This window comes from Amorphotheca resinae, assembly GCF_003019875.1.
Source record: "Amorphotheca resinae ATCC 22711 unplaced genomic scaffold M430scaffold_13, whole genome shotgun sequence".
NCBI classification, from domain to species: Eukaryota; Fungi; Ascomycota; class Leotiomycetes; order Helotiales; family Amorphothecaceae; genus Amorphotheca; species Amorphotheca resinae.
In genome coordinates this window covers 1,030,798-1,052,400 of record NW_020194483.1, presented here as the reverse complement: position 1 = coordinate 1,052,400, position 21,603 = coordinate 1,030,798, and the positions used below count along the sequence as shown (strand labels likewise).

General features: G+C 50.7%; 11 protein-coding genes across 11 annotated transcripts; 4 read left to right on the top strand and 7 right to left on the bottom strand.

Moving 5' to 3' along the window:
• Nucleotides 1-847: 847 nt before the first annotated feature.
• On the bottom strand, nt 848-2,168 carry M430DRAFT_70056 (hypothetical protein). The gene is made up of 4 exons (XM_024869472.1): nt 2,075-2,168; nt 1,897-1,999; nt 1,554-1,703; nt 848-1,451 (listed from the first exon to the last, which is right to left on the bottom strand). Exons 1-4 carry the CDS (start codon nt 2,117-2,119, stop codon nt 895-897), a joined length of 855 nt encoding a protein of 284 aa, XP_024717224.1. The 5' UTR covers nt 2,120-2,168; the 3' UTR covers nt 848-894.
• Nucleotides 2,169-2,498: 330 nt separating this feature from the next.
• Nucleotides 2,499-4,328, bottom strand: M430DRAFT_23042 (hypothetical protein; the record flags this gene model as incomplete). The annotated part of the gene is made up of 3 exons (XM_024864823.1): nt 2,499-2,759; nt 2,825-4,214; nt 4,288-4,328. The coding sequence occupies 3 exons, from the start codon at nt 4,326-4,328 to the stop codon at nt 2,499-2,501; spliced, it is 1,692 nt and encodes a 563-aa protein (XP_024717223.1).
• A 604-nt stretch (nt 4,329-4,932) lies between these two features.
• M430DRAFT_109696 (hypothetical protein) lies at nt 4,933-5,877 on the top strand (the record flags this gene model as incomplete). Its single annotated transcript, XM_024861300.1, has 1 exon — nt 4,933-5,877. One exon carries the CDS (start codon nt 4,933-4,935, stop codon nt 5,875-5,877), a length of 945 nt encoding a protein of 314 aa, XP_024717222.1.
• Nucleotides 5,878-6,464: 587 nt separating this feature from the next.
• On the bottom strand, nt 6,465-7,160 carry M430DRAFT_23040 (hypothetical protein; the record flags this gene model as incomplete). Its single annotated transcript, XM_024864822.1, has 3 exons — nt 6,465-6,777; nt 6,839-7,102; nt 7,141-7,160. 3 exons carry the CDS (start codon nt 7,158-7,160, stop codon nt 6,465-6,467), a joined length of 597 nt encoding a protein of 198 aa, XP_024717221.1.
• A 55-nt stretch (nt 7,161-7,215) lies between these two features.
• Nucleotides 7,216-9,569, bottom strand: M430DRAFT_54185 (hypothetical protein; the record flags this gene model as incomplete). The annotated part of the gene is made up of 7 exons (XM_024868448.1): nt 7,216-7,350; nt 7,401-7,954; nt 8,006-8,287; nt 8,336-8,686; nt 8,738-9,295; nt 9,349-9,393; nt 9,461-9,569. 7 exons carry the CDS (start codon nt 9,567-9,569, stop codon nt 7,216-7,218), a joined length of 2,034 nt encoding a protein of 677 aa, XP_024717220.1.
• A 735-nt stretch (nt 9,570-10,304) lies between these two features.
• On the bottom strand, nt 10,305-12,020 carry M430DRAFT_23038 (hypothetical protein; the record flags this gene model as incomplete). Its single annotated transcript, XM_024864821.1, has 2 exons — nt 10,305-10,716; nt 11,842-12,020. The coding sequence occupies 2 exons, from the start codon at nt 12,018-12,020 to the stop codon at nt 10,305-10,307; spliced, it is 591 nt and encodes a 196-aa protein (XP_024717219.1).
• A 13-nt stretch (nt 12,021-12,033) lies between these two features.
• Nucleotides 12,034-12,821, bottom strand: M430DRAFT_271653 (hypothetical protein; the record flags this gene model as incomplete). Its single annotated transcript, XM_024865537.1, has 1 exon — nt 12,034-12,821. A coding segment is annotated over one exon (465 nt), but the record flags the coding sequence as incomplete, so codon positions are not given.
• On the top strand, nt 12,667-13,994 carry M430DRAFT_37550 (hypothetical protein). Its single transcript, XM_024867144.1, has 2 exons — nt 12,667-13,271; nt 13,526-13,994. Exons 1-2 carry the CDS (start codon nt 13,034-13,036, stop codon nt 13,900-13,902), a joined length of 615 nt encoding a protein of 204 aa, XP_024717217.1. The 5' UTR covers nt 12,667-13,033; the 3' UTR covers nt 13,903-13,994.
• A 760-nt stretch (nt 13,995-14,754) lies between these two features.
• On the top strand, nt 14,755-15,514 carry M430DRAFT_189856 (hypothetical protein). Its single transcript, XM_024864002.1, has one exon. It carries the CDS (start codon nt 15,021-15,023, stop codon nt 15,501-15,503), a length of 483 nt encoding a protein of 160 aa, XP_024717216.1. The 5' UTR covers nt 14,755-15,020; the 3' UTR covers nt 15,504-15,514.
• Nucleotides 15,515-16,233: 719 nt separating this feature from the next.
• M430DRAFT_23035 (hypothetical protein) lies at nt 16,234-19,514 on the bottom strand (the record flags this gene model as incomplete). Its single annotated transcript, XM_024864820.1, has 5 exons — nt 16,234-16,796; nt 16,939-17,026; nt 17,092-19,253; nt 19,303-19,439; nt 19,495-19,514. The coding sequence occupies 5 exons, from the start codon at nt 19,512-19,514 to the stop codon at nt 16,234-16,236; spliced, it is 2,970 nt and encodes a 989-aa protein (XP_024717215.1).
• A 561-nt stretch (nt 19,515-20,075) lies between these two features.
• On the top strand, nt 20,076-21,439 carry M430DRAFT_147805 (hypothetical protein; the record flags this gene model as incomplete). Its single annotated transcript, XM_024863087.1, has 4 exons — nt 20,076-20,143; nt 20,196-20,245; nt 20,303-20,378; nt 20,428-21,439. The coding sequence occupies 4 exons, from the start codon at nt 20,076-20,078 to the stop codon at nt 21,437-21,439; spliced, it is 1,206 nt and encodes a 401-aa protein (XP_024717214.1).
• Between the last annotated feature and the right edge of the window lie 164 nt (nt 21,440-21,603).

Below are 21,603 nucleotides of genomic sequence, written 5' to 3'. Positions count from 1 at the left end.
AGGGGTTGGATCTAGAGCAGTTCAGGGTGGACCCAAAAACAGTATACCTAAGTAGGTAATAACACCCAGCCAAGATCTGAACAGAGATCAGGTGATTACTACCACTTGGCAGATATTCGTTGCGGACCTGGTGGCAAAGAGATCAGGTATCACAAGCCAAGAGAACGACTTCCACGCGGAGAGCCCGAACAAACGAAAATAGCATGGTTGGAGTGCGGGAAAGCAACAGATCTAACTAGAAACACTGAAGGCTCGGAGTTGACCTGGCGGTGTTCAAAGCTTCCATGGCCACTGGGCAAAGCACAAAAGCCTCCAACATCGTCAACCGCAAAACGTTTGGTGGCACTTCGTCCGAAAGTCTGGTCCACTGACGTCTTATATGGGGTTGGCTCGTGCCCGCTAAAGCTGATTGGCCCAGGAATCCGGGGGACCGACCATACCCCGTACAGTATATGTTAGCCGAGGTTTCCTATCCTTTTACGGTAATCTCGGTAGTCTCGGTAATCCCTGGGCCCTGGTTGTATAAAACCGTTGCCACTAGCAGAGCGTCTAGACCTCGGCTCCTTGGCCAGGCTAGGTATTGCTGTTGAGCTACATCCAACTCTTCGTCGTTCATCATTCTATTCTAAGTACAATTGGGCCCTTTCAGCCTTTCAGGCGTTTTTGGACGTTCACTGATGCGCTCATGTTCGATTACAGGAGCAAGGAGCAAGGTAAGGCAAGGTAAGGTGTGTTGTTGATATTTCACTTGTCTGATGTTAGAGACGAAAGGGTCTGTACTGAATCCTGATCAAGAGCTCAAGAGAACGGGCTGACAATCACGACAGATTCTCCAATTATTAAGAACCCCGCTCTGCGGTCCCCTGTGCAACAAATTGAATTCTTGATTAAAGTTTAGATTCTCCTAACTACGGCCCTCAACCTCACATAGCCCAACCACTCGCCACCTCCAGGACTCTCACAGACCGTTTGTAAAACCTCGCACACCTCAGCCACGCAGGCCTCGCGGTCCTCGCTCCCAGGCACCGCATCAAGGAACTGCTTGCCCATGAGCCGGACCCATCCCTCGACGCCTCCCTGATCCACCGGCGTCGGGCGGTACTCCCTCTCCATGCGCTCGACGTGGAAGCCGCCGACGGTCTCCTCCAGCATGCGGCGCATCCAGGCGCCGTCCGGGAAGAACCACGGGTCGGCGGCGCGCGCGCGCGCTATGCCCACGCGCCGCGACACGACGCTCAGCAGCGCCGCCCGGATCTCCGCCACGTTCCCCATGCCGCCCATCTCGAAGCAGAAGAGGCCCCCGGGCTTGAGGGCGTTGCGCACACCGCGGAAGAAATCGAACCGCGTGTCGGCGGGCCGCAGGATCCAGTGCATGGCCGCGTTGGAGAAGACTTTGTCGAAGCTGGATCGCTGTAGCTCGGGCTTGTGGATTAGCTGAGTGGCGTCTAGGACTGAGGACGTTGTCAGTATGGGAGATGGGTATTTTTCTCTTTTTTTCTGCTTTTTCTTTTCTTTTCTTATGAAAATAAAAAGGGGGGGTTTGACACATGTACCTTCGAAGGTGCAGGCTTTTGATATAGCAGGATCTGCTGCCGCTGCGGCAGATTTGGATGCGGTGATCATATCGATTGAGCTGTCGACACCATGAATCCTGCCTTTTCCTTTCGAGAGCGTCTCGGCGATTTGGAGATTGAGGACTCCATCTATTCAGCTATTAACCTGACTTCCTTTTCCACGTCTAGAAACTAGAAGATGATGATAGATCTCAAGGGGAGTGTTCAACCGGCATATTGCTCATCAGAAGAAAGAGCAATTGCCCATCTTCTTCCTACCGAAACAATCCCCTCGAGTTATCAAGGATTCTTTTGCTTCTTCTTTTTTCTTTTCTTTACATACCACCACAGCCAACATCCAAAATACAATCATCTGGCTTGACGTCCAACCAGCCCAGGACCTTAGTAGCTAGCCTCGGCACGAACGAGGCCGAATTCTGATATGCCTGTTACCCGTATAGATAAGTCTCTCCGTATCTAGCCTTTCCATAAAATCCGGGGTTCGCTGTCTCTCTCCTTACCTCCGACGACCAGTGGTCCACTATTTTTGTCGCTTCGGCTGCCATGGAAAAGAGATTTGTGTTTGGGGTTTAATCGAGATGGTTCTGGTTGAAGTGATTCTTGGCTTTTTAATGGGGTATATGTGTTTGATATTGAGAGGGGGATGCACGTGGATATGCCGATTTCGGAGCCTTGTTTATGACTCTCTAAACATGACTTATGTTGACGCTTAAAGCGATGCAAACCGAGACGAGGGGTTGCGGAGATCAGGAGTGAGGGGGCCCCATATCAACTTCCGTCACGTGGAATTATTTGGGTGGTTCCTGGACATTATCACGCCTTTCACGCTTAAGGCCATGGCCATATATATGGACTGCATCAGGATATCTCATTTTACAAGTCAAGTACAACACCATCACCATTTCCACTCAACAACCAAAAGGCCTATTCAATCTCTAACAGCTGATACTTGTCATCCCCTAGGATATCCTCGATCCGCTTCATGATTGCCAGCACCTTCTCCTCCTCCAATCTCTGACCCACAATCTGCACCGCAACAGGAAGGCCGTGCATGGCTGTGGCGTCGTAGTGCTTGTACGCGCCGTACGCCACTCCATTTAACTTTTTGAGGGAGAAGTCGGATGGCAGCTGATCCAGGGCCTTGTCGACGTGTGTGATGGGCATGATCCCACATGTGTAGTCAAGCTATTGTCCATTAGCATCCATGAAAGGCACACTACTGCAAAGCATCACTGCAAAGCACCACTTACCAGATTAAACAAGAAGGTATAGCCACAGCTACTGACCGCGTCCTTCATCCCATCGTGGGGGACGGCCGGTGTAGCGTTGGGGGGTGTGATGATGAAATCCACCTTGGCTTCTTGCTCCCACCAGTCATGCCACTTCGCTTTGTATGCCTCCCTTTTGGCAACGAATTTCCATTGCTCATAACTGGACTTCGGCTTCCAGTCTCTGACAAGGCCGGCCCATATCTCATCCCGCCGAACGTACTTGACCCAGGCGTAATACAGCCACTTGAACGGGCTTGGGAGGGACATCAGCCAACTCATCTGCTTCGCCCCGGGGTCTTCCCATTCTCCGGTCCTGAAAAATGACTTGAAGGTCTTGCATCCGTCGGAGTTGAGGAGTTGCGAGCCGATATAGAGAGCTTCGTACGGGGATGGGGGCTCGACATCAACAACTTCATGACCCTCCTTCTTCAAGACCTGGACGACCTCCTCAACAGCTCTTGCACATGCCGGGCTTGGGTCCACCACACCATCAGTCCTTAAAACCCCGACCTTAAACTTCTTCTTCTCTGCGAATTGCTCGGCGACCTCCGCTCTCCAGGGGATAGGGTGTACGGAATGATCATACTTCCACGGCTGCATACTTATCAACGACTTCGTGAAGTATGACAAGTCCTCCAGCGTCCTCGACATAGGACTAAAGACACTTGGGATTCCCTCCTGGCCCGGCATACTCGTCACCATCCCATTCTTGGGCCAACGTCCTGTCGAGCATCTCAAGCTGTAAATGCCCGAGAAATGCGCTGGCGCTCTCACACTACCGGCAACGTCACTTCCAATACCGATCCTTCCACCGCCAGCCGCCAGCAGCGCGCTCTCTCCTCCGGTCGACCCCCCCGGCGAGTACTTGTTATTATGAGGATTGGTACAGCGGCCCCAGACATCATTCGTTGACTCGAAGCTCAGCAACGTGATTGGCAAATTGGTCTTTACATACGGCACGGCTCCCGCATCCTTCAATAGCCTAACCATAGTCCCATCCTTCTCTCCCTTGTTTCCCACATTGCGGCTGTACCCCACGGTGGTATCAAAGCCACCGACCACGATCGAGTCCTTCAGACTGATCGGAATACCCGCCAACGGGCCTTTCATATTCACGCTCCCATCCGTGGTCCAGCCCTCGGCAGCTCCGATCATAACCTCCGTCACACAATTAGTTTTCTCGTGCGCCTTCAGCGCGGCCTTGCCGTAGGCGCGCAGGATATCGATTGGCTGAAGGACCTGCTGGTGTACATCTTGTACGAGTTGCTCGATGGGTTTTGACAGCACCAGACGCTCTGAACTCGTGAATGGACCTTGGTAAGTCGGGAGGGCCTGGATCCGTTGCACGCGCTCTGCTTGCTTGAACTGGCTGCGCGGAGGCGGTTAGCTAGTCTCGCTGCAGATAGCCGGGGATTTGAGGGGTACGGGAAGAGAAGAATTACCAATCCCGCCGATGCTGGAAGTAATCGAGTAAATAAACCATCTTGATATTATGTGTCTGACCTGATTAGGAAGAGAAAATAGACAACGAGTCAGAGGAAAAGGAAATAGGAATAGAAAAGAAAAGAAAAGAAACACAAAATAGAGAGTGAGCACGAGGTTGGGGAGAGGGGGACTACGCCCAGTATGGGGTACTCCTCACTGATAACCGGCTGTACCTTCCTATTCGGGGAGATAGGGAACTGGCTCGTATCTCGGAGCGGAATGCGAGTGTAGAAACAACGATAGACATCTTACCTTACCTTACTTTACTTTACCTTACCTTGCACATCCCATGTCAGTCTTGAGAATTCCCCTGAGCAAGGCTTTACATAGGTTGAGGATATCCAATACAGCCCGACATTTATACCATATCGCCCCTCAGAAATACAAGGGGTAAACGTGTGTTCGTCGTCACCATAGGTACACGAGGCATCTCCCCCCACCTTCAACCCTCAAGCTCTCAATACATGAACAAAAAGAGCCGCCCCCCGGCACCTCAGAGCAAGAAAGAAAACATGTCCACCTCGCAAGCCACGCCCTACCCCAACGCATTCGAGGAGCCGCTCCACGAATTCAGGAGCGCCGAGCCGCCCGCCAACAGCATCATGTCGCACCACACCGAGAACCTGTTGGTCTGCAGCGCGTGCGGGACGCAATTCGACGTAGAGGATCGGGCGCTGCTGACGCGCTGCCGCATCTGTGATGACCCCCGACAGTTCGTGCCGCCGACGGGCCAGGCGTTCACGACGCTGGCGGAGATGAAGAAGGCCGGGTTCCGGAATAAGTGGAAGGAGCTGGATGGCGATGAGAGGTTCTGGTCGGTTTGGACGGAGCCGAAATTCGCGATTGGGCAACGCGCCATCTTGATCAAGACCCCGCTGGGCAATGTGTTGTGGGATTGCATCTCGTTTTTGGATGAGGAGACGATTAATCGTATTAATGGTATGGGAGGATTGGCGGCTATCGTGATTTCTCACCCCCACTATTATACCACGCATCTTGAATGGGCAGAGACCTTTGACTGTCCTGTCTATCTGAGTTGGGAGGATAAAGAGTGGCTGAATCGACTAGATCGGCTGGGGAAAGCAAGAACTTTCATCGAGGGTTCTGAAGAGGAGATTGAAGTTCAGGGGGAGAAGACGGGTGTCAAGGCACTGAAACTGGGAGGCCATTTCCCAGGCAGTCTGGTGTGTCTGGCGTTTGGGAGGCTGTTAGTTGCTGATACCTTGGTAACCACGCCAAGTGGTTTGGGTGATTGGAGTAAAGGTCCTGATGCCGGAAAGGGAGGAAGGCCTCCGGGTATGAACAGTTTCGCTTTCATGTGGAGCATTCCCAACATGATACCGCTCTCTCCAGAAGAGGTTGCAGTGATGTGGAATGTCCTGAAGAATCACGAGTTCGAGAGTACGCATGGAGCGTTTGTTGGCACCGATGTGAGGAGTGGAAGTGGAGGAAGTAGCGCCAGTGTTAAAACAAGGGTCTTGGAAAGCATGCAGATCCAAGTGAGAAATATGGGGTGGAGGGACCATCCGTTTTTGAGAGAGACCTGAGAATGTCAAGCAAGGAGGTTGTGAACTTTTGAAGAAGCTCTATTCATGACTGCATATCAGACCCCTGCCTTTGTACAATGTAATGCCAGCGTTGCTATATGGCCATGGGCAAAGGTCCTATGTCCCAGGAAACTACCTAGTTTCCAGGACCTCCTAAAATACCTCTATTTTATATTGTGACAGAAGAAGCCAGAGTGAAATCCGTCATCGATAAAACCATTGTCGGACTGATGGATGGTACATTTTCGCTCAAGCGCCGAAGACCATGCGTTCATCACTTATAACTCCTTTTGATACCCTCTTCATATACATAACACGTCCTGTCATTGTCTTCATTCACCAATGTCGTAAAAAAATCAAAATATATTCCATCAAGACCTCCGAGGCCAACATATCTCGATGCCTTCATGGCGCTGTGATAGGCGGATTGTTGCATGTCCAGAGATAGATCGGCTTGCATACTCTGGCACCTGCTCAGTTTATCATACTTGATGTCTTAATGATCGATCAGGGACCCACCCGGAGGAGTACTAGTGTGGAGCTTCCAACGGTATCCCCTATTAGATAACGCACATGCATCAACTCATTCATCGTAATCGTTTCGAGCTCGGATCGAGCATATTCCCTTCAACATAGTCCCAGCTTCTCTTCATTCCACCCTCATACACACTGGCCACTGACTCTTGCCACATGCTCGGGCTGACAAAGGAAGGTATTGCAGCACCTGAATATTGCTGTGGGGGGATAGGCTGAGTCCCGGAGGGTAAGTTCATGTGGGGAAGATTTTGCATCTCGGGCAACTGGGGAATTTCCTGGGCACCTGGTACGGAAGTTTTTAGAGGTTGTTGAAGAGCAGTGCTGCTCGGAGGAGGGGCCGTACCGAAAGTAGTGTTCCATCGACTATATCCATTGTCAGATACTATCCACAGCGGTGGCAAAGTAGGGAGGGGATTTGACTTACTCAAAAATAATGGAAGGATTCCAGCCAGTGGTATCAGCTATTGGGACCCCACTGGGCATCGACTGCTGGGGGGCTCGTTGCCCAGCGCCCATCATCACCATGGACTGTGCACCAGGAGAGTCACTTTTCGTGTCCACACCTCCAACTGAAATAGGTGGTGAGATGGGATGAGGGTGGTTTGTATAACTGACTTGGTGTTGTTGCTGGGCATGGTGGAGCTCCAGATTTTGCTGATCGAGAGATGTTGAGTGCAAGCTGGCTTGACTGTACTGTGGGGTTGTGCGCGGCGGAGTTGAACGTACTGGTGCGCCTGGACTGCCATACGGAAAACTCGGTTTGAGCACAAATGGTTTTCTCACATCAGCAGAGAACGCTTCTCAAAGTGCATCGATTTGTTGTTGCATGTCTGGCATTGGCCAGGCGCTCGCGCATTTCTCCAAAATTCTCATGTGCCGAGTGAAGTATTCTCGAGCATCTCCATTGAGGTCGGGATCCGGTGAAGTGAGCGCAACCTGTTAAGGAATCAGTATAGCACAGATCTAAACGTATATATTCTACGGACCAGGTGGAGAACAGTGCATGTCAGGACGCAGTAGATTGTAAAATTGATGCCGCGCTGCATGCATAGGAGACCTGTCATTCCAAAAGATTGTAAGATTGCTTCCTGCAGTCTGCACAGAAGCTTTGCTGACGAATAACATATCATCATATGATGCTTCCAGCCACCATCTAACCCCGTCGGCTCCATAAATGTGAGTTGAGGCCGGTGCAGCAAAATGATTCCTAGATAGTAATATGAGTGGAGGTTTCCAATGAAGTGTGATGGTAACCATGGCGGGGACCCATCAGGAGGGAAGGTGATCTGTAGATCGGCGGGCAAATCGTTCATCCATGCGTCGAAAGATGGGTTTAACTGCACAAATTCGGGATCGATGCCCCAATCCTTCTTTTTCTTGATCCGTGCATACACATTGTTCATCCTCCTTACGTTGCGAACAACTCGCGTGAAGTAAGTGAAATTCCGGGTGATGTGATACTCCGCATCATCGATGCCTGGGACTGGTCTCTGTATACTGAGGTCCAATGTTTCCATCTCGACCGCGAGGTCGGTTCGCCCTGCCGGATGTTAGACAATTTAAATAGCCCAAGGCTGGGTTGTGAACAAACCTTGGGGGGATCCAATCATCAACTCGCAAACGAAAATTGTTTGCCAGATTCGAGTTTTCGTTATGCATTCAGCGAGATCTGAACCGCATGGTCTTCCAGCTTTGTGCTCTTCATAATGTTCATCCAGTCCAAGGTCTTTCCCCATTTGCACGCATTGCACAACCGTCATCCAAGATCGAAAATAATAGCCACGCTTTGGTGCAGACTCCCGTGCCTTGAGTATAATAAGAATGGCCTGGAGAGTACTCAGTCGGGGAGTATCCATAAAAGAATCCGCATGTTCTACCAAGTGTTTAGCGTTGGACAGTTACAACTAGTGGGGATACATACTCGAGGCAAGAGCCAACCACTGGTGTCCTTGGGCTGGTTCATCAGCAAGTCGGCCGCCTATTGCAAAGACAGCTTCAAGAATGAGGGGCGAAATTGCTTCTCTGTTGGTATGATATTGCTGATAGAAAGCCGCTTTATTCAAAACAGGTACGTAAGGATGGACATTGGTGAAGTACATGTCGAAATAGCTCATAATCGTTTCCTCATCCGGCATCAATTCTGGTGGTATCCTGATCTTAAGATCTGGCCCAGATAAAGCTGGAAGGAAGGCGTGCTTGTAGTCATCGATATCTTCGAATGCTGGCTCCTCGACCAGAGTTTTGGTCTTGTTCTTATTATTTAGATACGGAGCTGCATCTTTATCAATAACCAGTACTGCAAGTTATCAATAGAACACCATACCTGTGCCTGCTTCGTTCATTCTGAGCTCCCCCAGCAAGTCGGCTAAGTTCTGCTGTCCATACTGGTCTTGCTCATACATTTCGGGTGTTTCTGGCTGAGGGTTGGATTGTAATGGAGGAGTTGGGAAGACCTGGGTTGGTGAGAAGTGTTGCTGCTGATCAAGCACACTGACAGGAGTCTGCAAGCTGCCATAGTGCATACTTTGCTGGCTATGACTTGATGAAGGCTCGCCATAGCCCACAGACTGATAAACACCAATGCTGTCCGAGTATGGCCCTTGCTGGGTATAAATGGGAGCAATGTCCTTCTGCGATCCAACCAATTGTTGCTGTAGAGCAACTTGTTGTTGGTAATCGTCTTCACCATTGCCTCCGGTCTCGTACTCTGCTCTCTCCGGCTCGAACGCCTGAGGATTGGTAGGAAAATCGCGATCATAGTTGACGGTTGGTGGAACGCACTGCAACTTCAATCGAATGCAAGCTGAACATGGCCACGTATTTGTTGTTGCTGCATCACATTTGATTTTCCTCCTTCGGCAACCTTCACATGCTCGCATCACTATCGGCTAATGTCAGCTTAAGGATAGTAAAACTAGGAAGAGAGATTCATACCCTTCAAACGTTTATGGCGGTTGTGTTCATCGACGAATACATAATCTAAAGCTCAGTTAGATTACAGGTTCACAGTGGCAGGGACAAGACCTTGGTCGAAAGGCAGACGCACTCTTTTGATTCTCCCGCGGCCCGGAGTTATTTGGCGCGAAAGAGAAGCTCTGCATCTGTGAACTTTGGGGAAGAATTCTCCGTGCGCCAGATCCTGACTCGCCAGACATTGCGCTTGTAGTCGGTCAGTAAGTGCCACGAATTCCGGGATTAAAGAAATCAGGGTTTAAGATCGACCACGCTGAGCAAGACGAGATCACGAATGGCGATCCGGGCTTAAGTACCTGGTTCTAGGTGGAGTATCGCAATACAGCAGCTCTGAATCCAGGCTGCAATCTTAGTCGCGCAAACAGTTAGGTTGATTGTCTCAACTGCTAGTTCGACGGAAGATTGTATCAAGACCCCGCACTTGAAACTCTTCGGAAAGTGCAGAGGGTAGCTGGACGGGAACAATATCCAAAGAACTGAACGGGATCAAGAACAAGTTCCAACACTGCAAGCCTTGAGGAAGGCTCCCTTGTGCTCTAGGCGGCTAGAGGCGCTAGAATCCCAAGCTTCCAATCCCACTTGCGCAACGGCAGACGGCAAGACGATGGCTCGAAAGCTCGCCGATGTCTGGGGTGTACAAGCCAGAAGCTTTGACGGGGATCGCATGCAGTATGATATCTAAACGGCCAGGCACGGCTGTCTTTGTCGAAAGACAATTAGGTGCCGGCGTCTCCCTCTTCTCTGTCCTCTTTCTCTAGACCTCGGATAGCGATGGATTGTAATGGTACTGTAGCCCAATGACACCCAGGGCTGCGAGTCAAATGTTGAACCCCTCCTTGACGCGCGCTGTCCCCTCCCTTCGGGCGACGAACCCGAGACGACTCGATCGCAGCGGAGCAGTCAAACGGAACGGGCGCCTATTGTATGTTTCGTAGTATCTCGCCAACGTGATAAAGGATGTGCCCGGATATGGCAAGCTGGACCGGCGACCGAAGGCAATGTCGATGCGGAGACCCGTCTGAAGAGAGGGAGGGATCGGGAGACGGTGCTTCGGGAGGGAGGTTCTGTCCGACGGGCGCGCTCTCAGAAGAGGCCGGCAGATGGATCGCAAGCAGTGGATGGAGCGGCGGCGGCGTGTATGAGCGCAGCCATGCGGGATTGGAGACTGGAGAAGAGATGCTCGAGCTGCGGGCGAGGGCGAGGGCGAGGGCGAGGACAAGGAGCAAGGCGGTCGGCAACGGGGATACCGGTCGGGAGGCGCCTTTTCGGGAGGAGGTGGTGTGTTGTTGAGCTTTGTATGTTGATGCGACGTCGTGCTTCCGTGGGAGACTGGGAGACTGGGAGGGGTGCCGCTGTCAGCTAGGCCCGCAGCTAACAGATGCTAGGATGGGCCGTCGAGGGGCCTGAGAAGCTAGGCCGCCAGATGAAACCGCCCGTGGGTGGTGGTGGGCCTGGGAGATTCCTGCCGCTAGGCTGTGGGGGGACTAGCGCCAGAGCTCGTCCCCCAGCGGGCCTGGCGCATCCAGATTCCAGAGCGGCATCCAGAGTCCCTATCTAAGTTAAGGTACAGACTCTATACAAGAGCCAGCCAACTGCCAACCAACCGGTCCAGCGGCCCTCCAGAGTCCAGCCTGGCAAGGCGCGCAAGCCTACGACGAGGACAAGAATATACGATTCAAGCTCTGCGGCTGCTTGCATCGCCCTTCCCATCCGCGCAAACAATCCTCTTACCCCGCCGTATCTCCGTACCCTCCCTGTATTACAGAGTACACTGGCAGCATCGCGAGGCAATCCAGGAACACGGGAAGGCAGAGAGGTTGGAAAGCCTTGCGCGTCGCCGCTCCCTCCGCAGTATCAGCGACGGCACGGTCCCTAAGTACATACATGCATGGCAGGAAAATATGAGTGAGAGCTTGGTCGCACAGCAAATGTCAACTATTGACGACTCGAGAGTGCGACCCTCGATCTGCTACTACAGCATCTAGGGACCTTGATGAACGCTGCCGCCATCGTTCTTCGCGTCCCATGAACGATTGCCTTGAACTCAAAATGGGGCCCTTGAAGCCCTTGAACCTTGAAATCAGGTACAATAGGCGTGTCTATGCTTTCCAGAAAAGTCTCGGACCTTGTTCCATGCATGGATCAACGGTCACGTATCGCGCCCAGGTACGGGTCAATCTGCGGCTCGCTGCGGACTTGTTGTCGCCATTCCGGCTTCTGAGGCTGGCGCTCTAGCAGTCAGTCACTACTGTTCATTAGTATAACACCATCCTCACCAGGCTCACCTTACTGCAAGGCCGGCGCAGGAATACGGAGCAAAACGGTTGTCGTGGAGATTATTGCGTGTTTCCCCAAGAGTTAGCACTACTTGGTAGCGCTTCCCTGTACTAACTCCGTCTCACGGAGTTACGGTAAGGGTGCACAAGGTTGAAGGTACTAATACTCCGTACTTACGAGACTAGAGATGTATCGATGCGCGTCTCGCTATCGAATACTACAATGAGACTGAGAGGAAGGCATGTTCCGCCCTGGCGCGTGCGAGCTTCCTCCTCACAAACCCGGCTGAGCAGCAGAAACACAGAGTAATGCAGGCTCTTGCCGACGGTGCCGTTGCTGACTCGCTGTCGTGGCATTTTGGCGCAGACTCTCTACTGCAGAGGAAAGATAGCCTCGCAGTTGTTGCGTTAAGAGACCCTGCAAATATGTTGCGGGACACACTACAGAGCATGCCGAAGCAATGATTCGCACGAAGCGTGGCGAGCAGGGTGTCCACTCACCAGCCTACGCCCAAACGAAGCAAAGTTTGAGACATCTGGCTCACCTTCATACAGTGGCGCAGCCTCAAAATACAAGATCGCATTGGCTGACAGAGGCGAACTTTCCAGTATCAATACACAACAGCCGGGACGATGAGGATGAACGACGGTTCACGGAGGTATTGGCTGGTTTATTCGCTCAGATTCTCACGACTAGGAACAGCGACACGAAAGATCGAATCGAGACTTGGAACTCGCAAGCCGATCAGTTGAGAGACACCTCCTGAAGCCAACTTGCCGGACCATGTGAGGGGTCTCTCGCAGGCTAAGTACTCCGTAATAATGAAGATCACTAGATCGGGAAGATCGTCCTGGGGAAGTGGCTCGTCGCGAAGAGGGATATGAAGTAATGAAGTAATTGCAGGCCGCAGGCCAAAACTTCGAGGAAAAGATCACCGACTCCATAATTCTCCGTAATAGAGATCCATACCAAGAAAACACGCGTCTCGAGTTTGAGGTCCACAAGATCAGAGCATGGCTACTTCGTATTAAATGCACTTTGATTTGAGTTCCTACGAGTGTTTTGATTGTATACCTTAATGCCTTAAATGCCAGGCTCCGGTATCGGAGAGCGATCGCGATGCAAATCTTATCGATAAGATACTTTCGAGGTTTTCGAAGGAGGCCAAGAAGTTCGAATTCAAGACGCCAACGACAACAACAACAGCATCAGCATCAGCACTCCTCCGCGCACAACCACATCTTGTCAAAGACATCACCATCCTCTCCTCCCAAATATAGGAAGCCAACACGAGAAGAAACCGGACTGAGTTTCGCCTCTCCCGGTCGACCTGCCGCCACCAGACCAATCGCCAACCCCTCACCTCATCATGGGCTCAGCCAAAGAGCTCGACAATGCGAACCCTACCATCTTGAGCGCGTCTGAGCTCCAGAGTCAGAGACAGAGACGCAAGGGAAGAGATGCATCAGCCAAGGAGGAGGGCATAAGAGAGATATTGATGGCAAAGCCGAGTTACGCGCTGGACCCTTTCTACCTATCAGAGTACTCGGACACGGATTCCGATGATGATTCGACTTTAGAGCCTATCGACGAACAAGAAATATACGGTAGGTTCAGATCCCTTTTAGTCCTCTTCTCTTGTTGGGGTTGTTCGTTAGTCTTGCAGCTTTGCTACACATCTAGCTATCGTAGCATTATGAAAATCGAGTTCTGAATTTATGCCCTCGCTTTGATTCCCATTTTTTGATTGAGCTACTTGTCCTTGCCCTTCATATCCCTATTTTGTCTCCCCTATGTCTCGAGCCGGTCAATGCAGTTCTCATAAACCAAGCGCGGTTCTGACAGCTGACGTCTCATATAGACCTGATCGCCCCGATCTCAGACCCGGAGCATCCGCTCTCTCTAGAATCACTTGGGGTAGTCAAGCTCCAAGACGTCCATCTGATATCCCCGCCTGATCTGGCCAACCCAGCAGCCTTGTCCCGTGTGCTGGTGGAACTCACCCCGACGGTTACGCACTGCTCGCTCGCGACGGTCATTGGCCTCGGCGTCAGGGTTCGGTTGGAACAAGCCTTACCGCCAAGTTATCGAGTAGAGGTCAAGATAAAGAAGGATACGCACAGTCAATCCGAGGAGGTCAACAAGCAGCTGGCGGACAAGGAACGGGTCGCCGCAGCTCTGGAGAACGCAAACCTGATGGGCATCTTGAGAAAGATGATGGAGCCCTGTCAGGACTGATATGATACGGCGGATCGCCTGTTACGCATATATGAATAATACGATTGCATAGTTGATCCCACGCAGCTGCTACGATTCTTGCATATCCATGCCCAATCGTCCTCTCTTCCAAGTCACGTGAGACCAGGTTTTTTTTTTTTCACCCCCCTGAAGCCGAGTCCTGTCCTGTCATGTACCTATATCATGATCATCTCATGATTCTCATGCACGAGTCCGGCAGAGTTGCAAAATGCAAACTGCATGCCCCCGCTCACATTTCAACCACTGATTGTTTGAAAGGGAGGGGGAGGGGAAGGGGAAGGGGGGTTTTCGATCCCAGCCACTGCATGAAGCACACACATCGCGCAAGGATGTACGCCGCACTTCGTAACGCAACCAAGCAGCAGCACCAGCAAGCAACAACCCTCTTTCTTCTTCCCCAGCATCCGCATCGCATCGCATCGCATCGCACCCGCACCGCATAATCGCATTCCACGAACCGGCAGCCTGTGCTCATCGCTAAACTGCTGCGCGGTGTGATGGTGATGGTGATGGTGATGCTGTTTGTTTTGTCTCTCCCCTGATCCTTGCGTCTTGTCTGCGGAAATCCCAAAACGCCCCTCCTCCCCACGTGTGCTTCTTGTCTGCACCCTTTGCAGAGACGTGGTTTATCAATTTCCTCTTATTATCACTGTGCTATATATGTACATACTTACAACAATCATACATACATACACACTCACAAGGTACAAGTTACAACTCTTCTCATTATCGTATCCACCCGCATTCTCCCTTCCTCGCCTCGCAAGATCCCAACCAGCCCCCAGCTTCCAAGCCCCAGCTCCCAGCTCTCGCCCTCCCTCCCTCCCTCCCTATCTTACATCACCATGCAAACCATTCCTTAGCGCTGTACGGGTGGAGAGAACAAGGGAACGCGGATGCGAGTCGGGAAAATCTTATTTCTATTACTGCATTACCTTACGGGGTAGTAAGTAGTAGTGGAGTATCCAGTAACTGTACAGTGTACACAAATACCTGTCGCCCGCCTTGCGTACACAAATCACAAATAACCTACTACCTTACCTAAATATGTAGCTGCATTATTCGATTATGGAGGGAGGGAAGGATGGAGGGAGTTAATGTTCGAATATCAATCAATTAATAATCAACCCCCCCCTCCCCCCCTTCCTTTCTTTTGCCCCATGCTTCCCAATGCAATCCAATCCGCCACCAACAAGTTAACAACTGGTTTTCTCTCCCCTCACCTACCATACCATACCTTACCGTACCTACTGTACCATCCGCTTATCAACCCTGAACAATTATGCATTACCCTATGGAGGGGTCAATTGATGTGCTTGCTTTTATCGGATTTGCAATATCCCCCCCCCCTTCTCTTTTCTTTTTCTCGTTTGAGTTTCTTTACAGATCAATCTGTCCCAGACTTAATCTTCAAAAACCTGTGGTACAAGAGAACCTCGAGCTTTTCCCATTATTCTGCTATTATTACCTACCTACCTACCCACCTATTGAAGACGGGAACCCCATCACCCCCCGCCTCCCGCCTCCTCCCGCCCCCGGGTTCTCTTCTCTCCCCCCTTCTCCTCTCTCGCCTCTTTTAAGGAAAGCAAAGACAGAGAGAAAAAAACAAAAAAAAAAAAATAAAAGATGAAAAGCAAAAAGAGAAAGAGGAAAAAAAAGGAATATAACGGTGTGCTATGCATACAGTACATACCTACCTACCTACCTACCTATCTATATATCCATAGATATCCATAACGTATGATCATATCATATCATATCATATCAGTCTGCATGGGGAGTTCTAGGATGCATGCCCTATTTTTATTTTTCAATAGTGCCATGTACAGTTACCTTACCTTACCTTACAAGTTAACTGGCTTTTTTCATCCGTCCTTATCAACATCGGGCCTTCCCCGGGCTGCCAGAGGCGGGCGCGGTCGGCGGTGTGAGAGGCATTATTTCCTGGATCGCGTGATGGGCGACGATCTACCTACAACGTGCCGTGCCTCTTGGCAATCGTGGGCCCTAGGTACCTAGGAATGATTTCTTGCTTGGTGCTGAGTAAACCAAAAAAAAGGAAACTGCCATGTAGCGAGGTTCTACTCTCTTGTTGTCTGTACTGTAGCGAATTATGTGTGCTTCTGGAATTGCAAATAGGCTCTCAATATGTCGGTATCTATCTCTGCCCCTCCTCCCGGGGGGGCTATCCTACAATTCCCGGGCTCAGAACGCCACAAAAAAAAGATCTCGATCTGTCAAGATCCTGCCAGCCAAACTCCCAGATATTCTTTCTTTTTTTGTTGTGCGCACCAGAAAAAAATTATCTATCTAACCATCCAGTAATCCACTCTCCTTGAGGCTGGAGAAGAGCTCTGGCTCAAGGAACTTAGCAACGCTGACATCCTCACTCAACCCCTTTCTCCTCCTCGTCTTCAGGACAAAATCTCGTGCTGTAGCTTGAGCACTTGCGGGTTCGAGCGGCCGCAGGACCACATCCTTATCTAGAGGGTCCCCAGGTACAATGCTCCAGCGGTCAAAGACTAGACTGACAGTCGCTTGGCCTTGCGTGTGGATACGCAGATCCGTCTCGAATCCGAACGAGTCAATGACAGGAATGAGGCCGCTGACTCGATAGAGGGGAGTCCCGGCTATGGGTCCATCTGATAAGACGTGCCCACGTCGACGGGCCAGTACCGTATACAGTGAAGTGACTGAATCTGCAGGTCCCGTCATCGAGCATGAGTAGACGGGCTCCATTAGCCGTGGGGAAGCCATAAGGAACGATGAGTAGCAGGCGCGTCGGGAAGTGGGGATGATCTGGCCGCCTCCCCGGAAGATCGCTTCGGTAGCCAAAGTAACATCCGTGATCTTAAACTTGCTGTTCCGGATTGCTACAAGGATTGTTAGAAAACATTCGGCCCGCCTGTGATTCTGGCCAATAGGGATAGGTGAACGAAAGCACACCGCTTTAGCAGCTACAACAACTAAAAGGTGGCCTGGGAAAGGAAGAGTTGCGCTTTTGGGAGGACTTACGTTCTTCACACAATGGCCCTTCTCGGGTCGCCCAACTGAACCCTTGGCGAATGGTATCCCTAACACCAAGGAGTAGCTTTTTGTCAACCTGTTGGTCAGTCAGTATAAGAGGCCCGATTCAATACTTCATACTTTATCCATAAGAGGACTCACTTCGGATGGTATAGTGTCGTCTTGAAGGATGTTTGGTCCCATATCGTCGGGCCCAAACGCCCAAATGCTTCTGGAAGCCAACAGATCCCAGCCATAGTTCTCCTCAAAGAACTTACCAATGACGCGGGTAGGGCTCTTGATGCTAACTTTGCCGCTCTCAATATCTTCCGCGATACCCTGGTCGAGAGGCTCTGCGACCATCGTGATCTTGTTCTTCTTATTCGGGGTTTGGGCATAGCACTTGATTGCAGATGTTTCAACCACTGTCTCACAGAAACGTGTGACTGGGTCGGAGACTTTGATCTCCATCTCTGCGTATAGCCGGCGTAAATCATGCAGCACGCAATCCATGTATAGTTCCCCGGTTCCAAGAATAACATGCTCTCCCGATTCTTCGACCTTGGTGGTTATGAGCGGATAGCTTTTGTTGATCTTTCTGAGACCGTCAAGCATCTTTGGAAGTTCCGAAGGGTTGATGGGTTCTACAGCCACTTTGAAGACCGACTCGGTGAAATGGGTAATAGGTTTGAAGATGTAAGCTTCTTCGTGGTCTGGCAGAACTGGCGGAACCAGGGTAGCTGACTTGACAATTGAATTGTCAACGCCTCCTAGCAACACCCAGTTGCCTGCAGGAACGCCATCTGTAGGAATGTTGTAGCGTGTTTCGGCGATCCACACATCCGATATAGTTGCCATGCTCATATCCTCTTCGTCATCTATCGAATATCCCTCGCCCAGCACTCTCACTTGAGAACCTGGTCGTGCTGTGCCACTCATAACTCTTCCGAAAGAATAGAACCCGGCAGCATCGCTCGTATTGAACAGCTTTGAAATTTGGATAACCAAGGGACCATCTTGATCGCACTTTTCCATCGCTTTAGCAACATTTGTATCTAGGGGTCCGGTGTAATAGCGCTGGAGCTTCGCCTGCGCCGCCTCAGCAGGGGAAGGGATATGGTCAACAATCATATCGACAAATCCATGAGAAGGACCAAAGAACTGCTCGCAGACAAGTTTCAAGAGTACCTTGGCATCTGTCTTGTATTGAGATGGCTTGAGAAATATCCCAAGTGTGGCGAGTGTATCCTTCAAGTCCTCCGGACTTTCACTAATGGTATGAGAATAGAGTTTATATATCGGCTCGAGAACGAAGCTGACGAAGGAACGCTTAGCCCGCTCTTCAACAGGTTTGCGTGTGAATGATCGTTTTTGTGGGTTGAAAAAAATGTCGCCCCATAACCGTCGGGCCAGTTCTTGTGCATCCACTCCCTTCCCAGTCTTGCTCCCCGGGTAGCTGTCAGAGTACATCTTTGCAAATGATTGCAGGGTAAAGCACCAGCCCATACTAGTGCACGCAAAGAGAACGTTGCCCTTCTCCGGACTGAGCCGTCTCTTCTCACCTTGGCCAGGTAGGGTGTTCTCGATCACAGTATTAACTTCTTCGACAACATGCTTGAGCTTGAAATAAGCGTCTGTTGGTGGTAACTTGAGCTCTAAGATCAATCTGTCCATCTTGTTGATGACAAGAACCATGGGCAGCCCTTCTAAAACCGCGTGTCTGATGATTTGCTCTGTATTGACCTGAACTCCCTCCACGACATCAACGACCAGGACGACTCCATCAACCAACCGCAGTGATGAAGCAACTTCATCCACGAAATTGACGTGACCTGGCGTATCCAGAATATTGAGGAGATGAGACTTTCCCCGCGTACTCTGCAATACTAAGCTCATTGGTGCCGATTTTATGGATATACCGCGTTCGCGCTCCAGTAGGTGTACGTCGGTATATCTTAATTGCTCGTCTCTCTTCTTGCCAGTCCTCTTCTCCAATCGGTCGGTAATGTCGTGAGTCTCGAGAACTAGCATATCCATAAAGGCAGTCTTGCCATGATGTAGATGGCCCGCAAAGGCAATGTTCCGTATTTGTTCCGGGTAGTTCATAAGATCCGTCATAAAGCTCCGATCAAAAAAGACCGGTGGGAGATCTGCTTCTTGTATGGTGAACTTCTTCTGCTCCACGGGCGCAATGATGGGCTGTGTGAGAGGCTGGGCATCTTCTTCCTGCACCATGGTTTCCACATCTTCTCCGTATACTTGTTGGGCGGTTGGATAGTACTGCTTGTCCTCGTGCAGAACAACGGCATTGGAGGGACCCTCATCTGAAGCAAAAGTTAGTTCCATGAGACTCTCACTTTTTGGCCCACCAACCGTCAATCTCCATCAATTCTTGCCCTGTAGCCTCTGGCGCTTCTTCCGGCTCGTCATCGTACACGTATGCGCCGGCGTCGACGCCATGTTGGCTTTCGTCCTCTGATTCTTCGGCTTCGCCAATGAAGTTACCAAATCTACAGAAGTTAATTAGTTTGTTGAGACAGAACAAATGTGGAGTAAGAATCTTACTCGTCATAAAGATCATCCATGGCGGGCAACTCAGCGGAAGATGGGTATTTGGGTGGGAGCAACAAATGGCCTTCTCCTCCGCGTCAACTCCAGATACTCGCGACGAGAGCTTCTAGCCAAAAAAGTTCGCGGTTCCAGACTAGGTTTAGCCTAGAATGTCACGTGCGACAGCCTTGTGAGGGGTGCTGGGGTGCTAAGGAAAGGTGTTGGGAAGAAGTCCAAAATCAGGGGTAAGTAAAGCTCGACGCAGTTCTTCACGTAGTCTGTAATAAAGAAGAGCGCAAGGCCATGGAAAACTAGAACTCGTCTTCCTTTGGATAATAGAAGCGTCGTTTGGGTTCCTGATCTAGAATCCGTATACGTAAGATAGGGAGGTAGTAAGTACGGTAGTGTCGCATTTTGGGGCGGTGAACATTGTCCCGCTTGAGTTTAATATAACAAGGGTTTTGTTGTGGTGTCTTTGACGGCGGATTCTTCAGAGCCCTCCCCCTCCAGGTGATCTTTCGAGCACCTTTCCTCTCGCACATCAGATTTCAAATTGCTCTTCTGCGCTTCGAACATCGTCGCATATACAGCCCAAAATGTCTTCATCACTCCCACCCGTGTACATTGTCTCCGCGGTTAGGACCCCAATAGGGTCTTTCTTGGGGTGAGCAGACTCCCCTTTCCGCCCACGCAAAAGCAAATGCTGAATTCAACAGCTCCCTTTCCAGTTTGAGTGCAACCCAATTGGGTGGCATCGCCATCAAGGGTGAGTCACTGGTTTATTCCTCTTGAGATTGCCTGACCTTGCTGACGATGTCTCGAGCCGCCGTCGAGCGAGTGCCAGAAATCAAAGCCGAAGATGTTGAGGAGGTCTTTTTTGGAAATGTCTTGTCTGCAAAGTAAGCGCTATTACCAGCCTCGAAGGGGATCAAAGCTGACGAGCATCAGTCTAGGCCAAAATCCTGCGCGCCAATGTGCACTTGCTGGAGGCTTGACCGAAGCCACCATCTGCACGACCGTTAACAAAGTCTGTGCTTCCGGGCTTAAGGCTATCATCCTCGGCGCCCAAACAATCATAACTGGAAATGCCGATATTGTTGTTGCGGGTGGTACTGAATCAATGTCCAACGTTCCTCACTATCTCCCGAATCTGAGAACTGGTGCGAAGTACGGGGACCAAACCCTTGTCGACGGTGTTTTGAAGGATGGCTTGACCGATGCGTATGGCAAAAAGGAGCATATGGGACTAGCGGGAGAGGAATGTGCCCAGGATCACACGATTTCTAGGGAACAGCAAGACGAATACGCCATCAAATCGTACCAGAAAGCGCAGAAGGCTACCGAGTCGGGATTATTCAAGGCTGAGATCGTCCCCGTTGAGGTTAGCGGAGGTCGAGGTAAGCCAGCGATTAAGGTTGAGAGGGACGACGAAGTCAAGAACCTGAATATCGAAAAGCTCAAGGCCATGCGCCCAGCTTTTCAGCCAAACGGTGGCACTATCACTGCCCCAAATGCCGCCCCCATCAATGATGGAGCATCGGCTTTGGTCCTGGTTTCGGAAGCCAAATTGAAAGAGCTAGGCTTGAAACCCCTGGCAAAAATCCTGGGATGGGGAGATGCAGCACAAAAGCCGAGCAAGTTCACCACTGCGCCTGCTTTGGCTATTCCCAAGGCTATCAAGCACGCTAAGATCGACGCTGCAAGCGTTGATGCTTATGAGATTAACGAGGCCTTCTCGGTTGTTGCGTTGGCTAACATGAAGATTCTTGGCTTGGATGAAGCAAAGGTCAACATTCATGGCGGCTCTGTGGCTATTGGACATCCCCTTGGCTGTTCAGGGGCCAGGATCGTTACAACTTTGATCAATGTCCTGAAAGAGCAGAAAGGCAAGATTGGAGTTGCTGGTATTTGCAATGGTGGCGGTGGAGCTTCTGCTCTTGTCGTCGAGTCTCTGCAGTAGCGTAGTCTGGTTTTGACAATTAATTACCCTTATAGAGTAGATATTTTAATGAACAGCATGTTCTTGTCATTCTGGATCTCCTGTGAAGTCTGCGGCCAAAAAAATAGTGACATATATTCTCCATATTTGCCATAATAGAGCCATTCCAATTGTTTCTAGCACAA